Here is a 12,282-nt window from a genome sequence, read left to right on the forward strand (position 1 = left end):
GTTGACGCTAGGTTTTTCAGAGCGGAAATAAAATCTTCAATTGTCTCTTCTTTGACTTGTTTCCTGTGAAAATATGTGTACCTGTCTATTCCTAAACACACGCTAGGCTTGAAATATGTATCTAAATCCTAAAAAGGCTTTAGTAAAAAAATGTCCTTGCCCTTGAAATCTCGTTTTTTTCTCAATAGACTGAAGATTTTTAAACCATCTGGCCCAAGACAATGTAATAGTACTTTGTTCCTCTTTCCAGGGGTAAACGTTTCGTCCTCCTCAAATGTGGATATGAAATTAAAAAATATTCACTCCATCTTCCCACTTAATAGAGAAGTCCCCAGAAGGTGGAATTAAAGGCTGTGGTGTTGTGAAATTCCATGATTTTAAAGTAGGCATTATAACTATGTGAATCCAATAATCTTGGACAAGAAAATTGCAGGTAATAATCAGTCAGAATAGCTTAAAATGTAAAGTGCACTTACCATAGTTCAGCATGAGGTGCCACTCTTTTAGTTCATGAATGCTTTCGTGTAGTTTGTCGCAAATACAACGTATGCACCAGAAGTGTGGCTCAATGATTAGAGTGGCAGACCCTGATGCAGAGGTCTGGCCCGGGACCAGAGTTCAATTCCCCGCCTCGGCGGGTCTTGGGCTCAAAAATTCCACGGACCTGATAATTCTCGCCTCGGTGCCTATTCCAATCATGGAGTCCCTCACTGCAACTCTGGGCAATAGCTTGCTTAATCTCCACAACGGCCCCCACAACGCTAAGGATGCCTAGACTGACCCTCTTGAGGCAGGTGCTCGAGCGGCCTGGAATGCAGACTTACCGGCCGCACTCACCGATGAGCAGTGGCGGTACTGCTGCTCACTCACTGCTAGGATATCGGCTAGCAGCAGGCTCAAGATGATCCACTACAGGTTCCTGCAACGGCTATATTATACCCCGGTCAAAAAATTCAGGTTCCACCTTGCTGATACCGACGAATGCGAGCGTTGTCATGCTGCTCATGCTGGCTTCCTGCACCTCGCTTGGGAGTGCCCGGCCGTGCGGGCATACTGGCAGCAAGTGGTGGAGGCTCTCACCGAGATGACCATGATTACCGTGGGAGCAGACCTGCTTATCGCTCTGCTGGGGCATACGTCGCACTTTCCGACCTCCAGTAGGAAATTCATCGACACCGCTTTGCTCTTAGCTAAACGAAGTGTGACATGTCGCTGGGGCCGTGGCAGGGCACCAAAGTTCAAGGACTGGATTTCGGATATGACCTATTGCCAAGTTCAACACGTCACTTATTCCAAACTTCTACCGCTCCCGACTAGGCCCAAAGACATTTGGGAGCCTCTGGTCTCCTACTTGCTGCATCTGGAAGACGATGATACGTCTTCGCCTTGTCGACTGGGGGGGTGCCTGGTTGACCTAGACACCCGGGTGCTCAGAGACATGCGCCCCCACTGTTTTTTTTCTGTCCTGCCTCTCCGGCCAATAGGGTATCTCCCTCCTGACGCATGGCGTGTGCTGATGCGACACCTAGTGTAAAAGGCTGTTCCTTTCCATGCCCCAATATGCATCACATTCCCGCCCTTTCCACACGCCCACTACTACATTAGGACATGATACATAGCCCTGAACTTGGTGCTGACTATGCTCAGCGGTTGCCATGATTGCCACCACTGATCCGTACTGTGCTCTGTGCTTGATATTCTATGAGTACTTATATGGACTCGTTCTTTTTTCTTTTTCTTTCAACTCGAATGTGTAAGGCCTCTCAATGTTCCCTTTTTCTTTGCCTTTTCCTTTTTTTTTTCTCTGTTTACTTGTTCTGGGTTGATAAGAGTTGGGAGAAAACATTGATAAAACTGTTCTACTGCTGTGAATCCTGAAGTGTACATGCCTCTCCGCCCTCCCCTCCCCTTCCTTTTACCCATCCTCCTTCCTCTTCTTCCCTCACTCTCCCTCCTATCCTACCCACCCTTTTTCCTTCTCCTCTCCCGCCAACCGCACTTCCCCCATCACATCCCAACTCGGTTTATCGCCACCGGGCCTCCGGGATGCCGGTACCCAGGCTGTGTATCTCAATGTCGAAGCTTAACCTGTGTCACCATTGTTCTCTTGCTGCCAGCCTCCGGGTTGTGAGCATACACAGCAGTGTAATTTCCTAACTATGCAATAAAGCAGTTTTGAACACCAAAAAAAAAAAAAAAAAAGGATGCCTAGACTCCACCTTGGGGGTGCCCAGGAGTGGACGCCTCACAGGGAAAGCCAGGATGGGTTCCACAGCGGTATTCGTACAAGCGCCTTGAGACCCTTGCGGGTGAGTAGTGCGGTATACAAGTATCAATTTACATTTACACCATGAGGAACAGAATAGCTGAAGTGCCAATTGGAGCATCCACAACAACTGTGTAAACTGGCGGTACTTTTCGTATCTACTTGACAGTGCGGGCAATAACAGAGCCTGATTCAAAATGGCGACCATTTGTGTCTGAGATGACGTCAAAACGTGACACCTGTGCGCACAATATTAGGGTCACACTATGTGTTCACGTGCAGCACTGGGGTTGTGCGACAGCATTCATTATGCCTCGCCAATAACTTACAGGTCGCCTTAGAGTAAATTCACTCACCGTAAGTTCATTATTATTTAGTTCAAAGGCATCTCCCCAACTTTGAAGGTAGTCGATGACACAGAACAGTGGGAAACAGGAACAGGCTTCAAAAACTTGTTTACAGAACTTGATGCATTCTCTTGTCAGTTCAGCTTATCACTAGTTCTTTGGAGAATAATCTCCAAGACCCAAAGAAGTAGAACTAGCTTTATTGAGGAATACTGGTGCAACTGTACAGGGAAGGCTCCACACCCAACCAATGCTCCTTTCCACTGTCACACAGGAATATCCCCATGCACGAATTCTATGTTGACATAGTAATACATGGCATAGAACAACCCTGACTATGCAGCCTGTATACTCATCTAGTAACCTAATACCAACACACATAACTCCAGGTTCATCATTCTTCTCAGGACAGACCTCTTTGTCTGTCATTAATGGCTCCCAACTGCCACCAGAATCTTGCAGCATTTTCATGCAAGCTCTAAACTTTTCATCAAAATGTTGTCACAGTGCAGGATCTACCTACAAGAGCATGGAGCCAATAAGGTAGGAGATAAGTTCTTTATTTCATAACGGGCCCTTAGGTTACAGCAACAGAAGGTAAGTCCTGTTCATTGAAGTGAAGAGGAATCATATGTGATGTGGCCCCAGTCTTGAGAGAATGGATAGGGAATCTGGCTCAGTCAGTGAGTGTAGAGGGACGTTTCCACCCCCTGTAAAATGTTTGTAAGGATCTAGAACATAAACTCTGCCATTAGGCCGTCTGTTTGTTTCTGTAAAAACAATGAGGTGATGGATGGAATGGTTAAATTAATCTTAGCCACTTGCAATTGCTTGGGGTCGCATTCCAATCCTATGTTTTCACCCACCCTGCCACCTCAGTTTGGACCCAGCCATATGCAAATCAGTCTTGACCCTGCTCCTCATGGGAAACAGCCCAGCCCAAACTGCCAGTATGTGACAGATGTGATAAATGTACTTTATACTGAGGATCTCGAAGCCTTTGCTTCGGGTCACTATTACATTTGTTTGTTTTGTAACTCTTTATAGAAAAAGATCTATGGCTCAGGTGTAGAGGACAGTACAATGTACATAGTGTGGCAGAAAGAAAGGACGCGGGAGATTGAGGGAGAGTGGAAAGGTGTCACAGTGCATACAATGCTAATAATATCAATAAATAGTAGATCCTTGACGTCGAGTGTAGGAAGGTAGGATCCTTCTGCCTATGTACCCCGACTTTTTGCCTGGTGCTAAGCTGGTTTTTGACTAGTCTGACTGGGATCCAGCTAATCAGGACTTCAGTCTATCTGCTTTCTCCCTAAAACTGTTATCTTATGTACACTCCAGATTGGATACTGGGGTACCCTTGTCAGTCCCCAGTATATGGTACCCAGGACATAGGTACCCCAGAGGCCTCCCATTGGCTGAAGCATGTATTATGCCACCCATGAGAGGCCATACAAAATGGAACTAGAGCCCTGCCATTGCAGCCTATGTAAGTTGGTGCATGCACCACATACTTAAGATATAGGTTTACTATATCTAACGGTCACTGCACTTAAAACCTATAAGTCACCCCTATAGCAGGTCTTTACAATCCTGAGGGCAGGGTGCTTGGTTCTAAGTGAGAGGGTACCCCTGCATGAGCAGTACACCCCTGCAGCCTACGGAGTCCATTCTTCCGGGTTGTCAGTGAAGCTGCCATATACTACTGTAGGGGGCATTATGCAACCGCGAGAGGACCAACTCAAAAACGGCTGAAACAAACCCTATTGTGTTTGGAGTCAAACATGTTGGAATCATACGATTCCATTCTTAGAAGCATCCTTTGTGGGGCTCCTGGTGTTCCTGGTACCAGCCTTCTAGCCCTGGTCAGCACAAAATGGTTGCTGCCGACCAGAGACACACTTCTGCCCTTCCGCTGCTGAGCCAAGCTCGAGCAGGGGAAGGCTGAACAATAGGCATCCTGGCACTGGGAGGTGTGACCACCTCCCAGACAGGATTTAGTGTATTAGGTCTGGGTGGGTGCACTTGCCAGCGACTGAAAGTCTGCATGATGGGCACATTTGGTGTCCTTGTGCATAGTCCAGTTCAAACCAGTCCTGGGAGCATTTGGCTCCCACTCTTGCGCAAAACTGGGCAAAGGACATGGGAGTAACCGCCCCCCCCTGTCCAGACCCTCCCCTGGGAGCGTCCCATGAATCTTTCGAACCCTCTCCCGTGGGTACTTAAGGGGTTACCTGGTTGTAGGACCTTGGATTCGTCGTGGACAAGATTCAGAACTGAAACCACTGCACTTCGACCATCTGGGCACTCTGGACTTCGCTGGACTTCATTTGGGCCCGACTTCGTCTCCCCCTCAGTCTGCTGCATCGTCCGTGCCTGTGCACCATCCAGGATCCGTGTAGAACCTGTGGAGCAGCCAAGACACCTGAAGATAATCCCACTTGGAGTGAAGGAGTCACTCCCCTGCATTTGCAGGCACCGCAGCACTTCTGACCGTTCTGCTGATCGCGAGCTCCTACGGACTCTGAAGGGTACAGCAACGCAGGAGGTGGGCTCCTAAGTCCCTCGAGGCCTGAGCTGTCTTCTTAGTCAGTTTGAGGCCAGAATCCCACATGTGGGATGCAATACCCAAACCACTGTGCACTGCATACTTTTGCAAGTGCTTACTGGCAATTCTGCAACAAGTGCATTGAGCTCTGAGTGTCCCCAACATCTGGCAACTTCTCCTACAAAGATCTTCAACCACCTTGCACCGAGTGCTCCGTGGCCTGTTGTTTTGTGAAGCTGCTCAAGGTCCTCTCGCGACTCCTGTTCCTTCCGCCTGGGGTCCAATTGAGGGTCAATCTTGTTTTCATTGGGCTCCTGTTAGAACCGGGGTCTCTAGTTGGCCGGGGTACGCACCCTAGTCCAATTAGGGACCACCGCTTCCAACAGGGTAGCTTGGCGCAGAGCAGGAGTAACTTCAGAGGCAATGTGTAAAGAATTTATGCAACACATACCATTAGTAACACAGTAAAACACGCCCAAAAGGGACACCACACCGGTTTTATGTAAAAAAAAAAGTACTTTTATCTCAAAATTTTGCCAGATACCAAAAATAGTAGACTCCACATATAGCCAATCAAGGGTTTTCAGAATTAAGGTCCGTGGGGAGACTGTTGCAAAGGTAACTTGGAAAAGTTAAAACTTAACAGGAGTCAATTACGTACGCAGAGGTTCTCAATAGATAGGTCCTCTATTGGCAGAGGTTGAGCAATTAACAGGACACGTGATGCAGTCATTGGTCCCAGGGCTAGAGCAAGTCACTGGTAGGAACCGGGTCTCCCTTTTATCAGAAATGGTGTGAATTAATAACACCCTCCACGCTCTACTGTACGAGGAACTCTTCAGGAAATGGCAGAATCCCTAATGCTGACTTTGCAGTCTGTGATGATCAAACCATGCCCCCAATGCGTGATCACAGAACCATGTTATGGGTTACTGTCCCCGGCGGCCCGTTAGTAAATGATAGAAGTCCTGCTTTTAACAATGTCCCGGGGTCAGCAATGCACCCAAACAAAAGCAGGTCCCGGGAGCCGGTCCGTAATTAACGAAGGAGTCCCAGTAGACCTGCTACTTCCAGGGCTCCGATTCAAATGCGGCAATCCTCACGCTACCACCCACATGGTCTCCTGCCTCACCCTACCCCAGGATCCTCTGCAACCAGCAGCTTAGCGCACATGCTAAGCTCTTACCTGGGGTTGGGGAGAGCAGGCACTGGCGACGGGCTTCTTCGTCCTTACGCTCACAGGCTCTGCTATTCTCACCCCTGCAGGACGTTGGGAAGCCCTCAGGATAGAGCCAATAGGAGCGCTGCACACCCGTGACACTGCTGAACTCCTGGAGGGCTGGAGCCAATCCCGGCGCGGCCCTCCGATGACGAGGAGGGAATTCCTGCAGCTTAGGGCCAATCACAGCGCGGCCCCGGGGGTGACGTCAGCGGTGCAGGGACAGAGTTCCCGGGCCCTCGGCGGTGATCACCGGGGAGTTTCTCGTGGTGTGAGCCTTGCGCCTGCAGGGGTGATTATGGTGCCAGGCGTCGCCTGGTCCCCGTAGCTGCAGAGTCAAGGTCACTCTTAAGTGACCCAGACTCTGTGCCCTCTGCTTTCAGGTACTCTTCGAAAAGAATCCACATTTGGATTCCAACAGACACTTTCTCCTCTTCCAGGAGCAGCGCTTTCTTGAAGTCCTCCATTGAGTTTGACAGCTGTTTCCGACGCCACTTCACACCTATGCACCCGGCTCCCCTGGGATCGGTAACTTGGGTATTTCGGTATTTACCAGAGGGGTGGCTCTCTAACCTTCTGTCTTCCACAGGGTTTATTCGAAGTCCAATGGGAAGGGTCCTTAATCCTTAAAATTCCAACCGTGACTTACGCATAGACTTGTACGGAGCATGCAGTCGTGTTCTCACACTGCACACACAGTCCGTGGGGTCCCCATCTACTCACCTTGGGTGGTTCCTTGGGGTCCCAGCAATTCAACGATCTCTCGCCACTGTCTTGACTCGAGTCGTGGTTCTCATACCACTTTCTTAGTATATGGTTTGGTTCCCCCCCTGGGGCACACTGTGTATTAGTGCTATTTACTGTTATTTCTTTGCTGAAGTATTGTGTGCTTTGTGTCTATCTCCGTGTAGGAGATACTGTAACATACTAGATAGTGTTATATAATAAATACATCTTTTTTATAACTGCTGTGTGCTTGTCTTTTCATTTATTATATACTATAAGATTGCATTCTGGTAATACAAGCTGCTTTACACTCCAAGACTAAGCCCAAAGGCATCTCTCCACAGCTTCCACCTGGATAGCTTTCTAAGGTTGCTTGAGACCTTTTAAATCACCATAAGAGTTGTCTGGACAGGTGCAAGGTGCCCAATTTAATTAGTGGACATCATATACCAGGCCAGCTTCTCACATCGAGGAGCAGCTGGCCCTGTTCCCCTTAGGGAGAACTAAGGTGTGTAAACATTCAACAATGAAGGACGAGGAGACCCGGTCGGGGGCGGTAGGGTGAGTGGAGGAACGAGGGAATAATAGACTAGAGGTGTCACATGTTAGTAACCTGTAATGTTCAATGGGGCAGGAGGAGGTGACGCTCCTGTCAACAAGCAGAAAACTGTGTGGGTCTGTGTTAGGATACGGCATGTCTGCAGGGGAGGGGGTTAAGGCAGATGGGGAGAAAGTAAATTGAGAAAGATGAGTAGGAAGAGAATAGTATAGATGAAGAAGAGCGAGAGATAGGAAACGAGAAAGAAAGGATTAGTTAGAAGAGGGGGGCGCACTATTACATTTTGAACAAGCGTCTGGGGCACAGTACATGATCGTTACACTACTCCTTGTAATGTTCCCTTAGCCAGGTCAATTTGGGCACATCTGCAAATGCATAAATAATTCTTTACGTATCTTAAATATGCTCATTTTCTTCTTTTATTGCCACATTCTTGTCTTGAAAATGTATTTAAATGTTTTTTTATTTTTCTGTATTACTATTGAGGCTCCCTGCTTTCCGTTTTTACAGATAAAAACAGACAGAAAACCATTTATCTTCCCATGGAAATTGGGTTGTTTTTTAATGATTCTGAATGTTGTAAATCATGCCAGTCAGGCCAAAAGCTGTGCGGATTTACCGACAAGGGATTAAACAAATAATGGCACTTTAGTATAGAGCCTTAAACAGCAGTAGATTTGCACAACCTTGATACCAAAATGTGCAAGTTTTCTTATAAGTGAGTAATTTATAATCTGAGTGTGCGTGTATATCATTAAGATCTGTCAGGCGTTCAGGCACAAGTGTACATTAGTGGTTAAATAAATGCAGAAATATACACATTTCGGCTACATTTTTTCACAAAACGTAAAATAAATATGGGTAAATACAGGTAAAATTAGCAAAAAAGAAAAATGGATAAATACAGATGGAAAAGACAATATAAATACCATAACACCGGGAGCCGTAATTACTATTAATGTTTCTACTGAGATTTTACTGTGATTGCGAATCACCGAAGTTGCTCAGATATAATTTGATTCTCAGTGTGGGTATCGATTTCCAATAACCGTGTTTCTTATTGACTTGTTATCCTACAGTAAATGAACATGCCCATTGCCTCCTCCAACCTAGTGTTACCTCGTCTTTCTCATGCTAGCCTCTATTGTACTCCTGCCTATGTCGTCAACGCATGTTCTCTATACATGTCTAGTGTTACCTCGTCTTTCTCATGCTAGCCTCTTCTGCACTCCTGCCTATGTCGTCAACGCATGTTCTCTATACATGTCTAGTGTTACCTTGTCTTTCTCATGCTAGCCTCTTCTGTACTCTGCCTATGTCGTCAACGCATGTTCTCTATACATGTCTAGTGTTACCTCGTCTTTCTCATGCTAGCCTCTTCTGTACTCCTGCCTATGTCGTCAACGCATGTTCTCTATACATGTCTAGTGTTACCTCGTCTTTCTCATGCTAGCCTCTTCTGTACTCCTGCCTATGTCGTCAACGCATGTTCTCTAGACATGTCTAGTGTTACCTCGTCTTTCTCATGCTAGCCTCTTCTGCACTCCTGCCTATGTCGTCAACGCATGTTCTCTATACATGTCTAGTGTTACCTTGTCTTTCTCATGCTAGCCTCTTCTGTACTCCTGCCTATGTCGTCAACGCATGTTCTCTATACATGTCTAGTGTTACCTCGTCTTTCTCATGCTAGCCTCTTCTGTACTCCTGCCTATGTCGTCAACGCATGTTCTCTATACATGTCTAGTGTTACCTCGTCTTTCTCATGCTGGCCTCTTCTGCACTCCTGCCTATGTCGTCAACGCATGTTCTCTATACATGTCTAGTGTTACCTTGTCTTTCTCATGCTAGCCTCTTCTGCACTCCTGCCTATGTCGTCAACGCATGTTCTCTATACATGTCTAGTGTTACCTTGTCTTTCTCATGCTAGCCTCTTCTGTACTCCTGCCTATGTCGTCAACACATGTTCTTTATACATATCTAGTGTTAACTCGTCTTTCTCATGCTAGCCTCTTCTGTACTCATGCCTATGTCGTCAACGCATGTTCTCTATACATGTCTATCTCATCTCTTTATGTACATGCATCATCTTTCATTTTGTCTGTACTTTGTATACATGAGGTTGCCTATTTTTTTACGCTCATTAATGTATTTTGTACTCTTGCTTATCTTGTCTTCACACGCCTTGTTTTTCTTTTGCACAGTGGCGTAGCAAGGTCAGGTGGTACCCGGTGGGGAACATTTCTTGTCACCCCCGGCTTGACCAAATGGCAAAACACATATTTTTGCCATTTTGTCACCCCCCTCAGTGATGACACCCGGGGTGGCCCGCAACCACCACACCCCTGTTCCTACTCGACTGCTTTTGCATGCCAATATAATTCTTAAGTCCTCTTCTGACGAGAATACTGCAAGACATTGAGAGAAATGAAATCTGATTACACCCTGTTGCTTCCACTTGATTGCTATGCCATAATCATAATGTCCCTGATAGTAGCTAACATTGTCTGTGCAAAATAGCCAGCACAGAGAAGGTACTTCATTTTCCAATGTGAAGCGAGCTTGTATGTTTAGTTATTCTAGCTCTTGAAATTTTTGCGTGGTTGCTGCTTATGCAAGAAATGAAGACATCTATTTCATTTTACTTTTTAATGCTTTACATTTGTTGCAGCGCGCCTCCTAAGTTACCTAAAGAAAAAGAAACCGAGTGATGCATTTTGTATTGTGGGGATCACAATGATAGATCTGTATCCAAGAGAGTCGTGGAACTTTGTGTTTGGACTGGCTTCATTGACTGAAGGTAATTCATAGTTAACGTAAGTATAAGGGGGTCTTCTCTGAAACAATCCATTTCTGCTTCTCCTATTTTGTTTTTTATTAAAGGCATCACATAAAGTTAGGTAATTCGTTGGTGATTTAGCAGTATACTGTTAAACAAAGAGTTGGCTAACTTGGTCAAAAATGTATATTCAGATGCAGCAAGATGTCATCTAGAGTTATTGTAGCATTTTCCAATTGCTTAATTTCTGATAAGTGTATGCAACATAACTGATTTTGTTGGCCCTTTTTGATCAGACATACGTCTTTTAATATTCTCCATCCGTACAGTTCAATTCAAAATTCTTTTCATTAGATAAAACATGCTCATTTAAACATAAGTATTCGAATTATAAAATCTAAGGGATATAAAAACAGCTTCGAATAATTATTTTAAAATAGCTAAAAAGGGGAAATGCCTTTTAAGTAGTGATCCAAGCTGTGTCTTAATATACATCATAGCAAACGCCTATCGTAGCAGCCTGTCTGGCTGATCTAATTCAATTTCTTCTGAAGAGGGGTCACATAATGTATATCTTAAGCCGCAAGTGGTTAGTAAAAACTAAAAAGCATATGAAAACGAGCACTCCGAGTCGAAAACGAGCAATTGCATGTTACTTTGAAAACAATACTACTCAGCGGGATGAGACAATATCTGCTATTGTCAAGTCTCACCATTAACGTGCAAATAACAAGGAGTCTAGAGGGATAAAAAGAAAACTGGGCGCCCTCCACTCTTATAATAGCCAAATACAAAAAAGCCCCAGTTTTCACTATAGTATATTACTTAGAAATCTGTAGACATCATTGGTTGTATAACAATTACAACACGCCTCTCCTTTTGCAGAACATGAAAGTAGGGGATATCTCAGTCTACTGCCTTTGTTAAAATAGCCCACCTCTGATTAAACAGTAACAAAAACAACCCACACTCACTCAGACTGATCAACAGAAAAAGAGTGAGAAGGGCAGGATGGCACCTCACGGACGCACCACCTCTGTTTAATCAGAGGTGGGCTATTTTAACAAAGGCAGTAGACTGAGATATCCCCTACTTTCATGTTCTGCAAAAGGAGAGGCGTGTTGTAATTGTTATACAACCAATGATGTCTACAGATTTCTAAGTAATATACTGCTGTGAAAACTAGGGCTTTTTTGTATTTGGCAAGTCTCACCATTAACCTTCGTTGTGGGAGGGTTGGGAACGAAAAATAAGTATGGACTGGTTCATTTACTAATTTTGTGATTGTAGAAGGTTATCAAATACACTTTATGCAGACATTACTGTTGTCTTCTCTATTAGATAATAGTTTTTTCTTTAAGGTATGTTATCAAAATGTAAGGTGAGGGCTTTTTAAAAACCAGGGTTTTTCACAAACCCACAGACAAGAACGCACAGTTGGCATACGAAAGCTTTCACCCTACGTCATTACGGGAGAATTTACCGGTGGGCCAATTCTTCTGGATTCGCAGCAACTGTTCAGATCGGGCAGACTTTGCCACAGAAGCCAATGCTCTAACACTGAAATTACAACATAGGAGTTATCCATCGAACACCATCAAGAGAGCTAACAAACGGGCACTAAACGCTAATCGTGATTCCCTTCTTGCCATAACCACCAGGCCTAAGACAAATAAAACTGTCTTTGTCTCAACCTTCAATACAGCATCCCAGCAGATCAGACGACTGGTGCTGCGTAATTGGGAAATTCTAAACACAGGGGTGCTGTACATAGAGAAGCCTCTTTTTTCGTTTAGACGGAGCCAGAACCTGAAGGACGTGCTAGTCCACACGAGACC

The 12,282-nt window shown here is 45.4% G+C and overlaps 1 protein-coding gene across 2 annotated transcripts in view; it reads left to right on the forward strand.

Annotated features, from left to right (window-relative positions):
• The window catches only part of AMZ2 (archaelysin family metallopeptidase 2), a 574,400-nt gene that overhangs the window by 238,643 nt on the left and 323,475 nt on the right, over positions 1-12,282 (forward strand). For both annotated transcript variants that reach the window (XM_086930947.1, XM_086930948.1), the window contains one exon: positions 10,337-10,465. In XM_086930947.1, coding sequence (XP_086787073.1) covers positions 10,337-10,465 — 129 coding nt within the window. The remainder of the gene's footprint in view (positions 1-10,336; positions 10,466-12,282) is intronic.

Source organism: Lissotriton vulgaris, chromosome 7 (assembly GCF_964263255.1).
Source record: "Lissotriton vulgaris chromosome 7, aLisVul1.2, whole genome shotgun sequence".
Taxonomy (NCBI): domain Eukaryota; kingdom Metazoa; phylum Chordata; class Amphibia; order Caudata; family Salamandridae; genus Lissotriton; species Lissotriton vulgaris.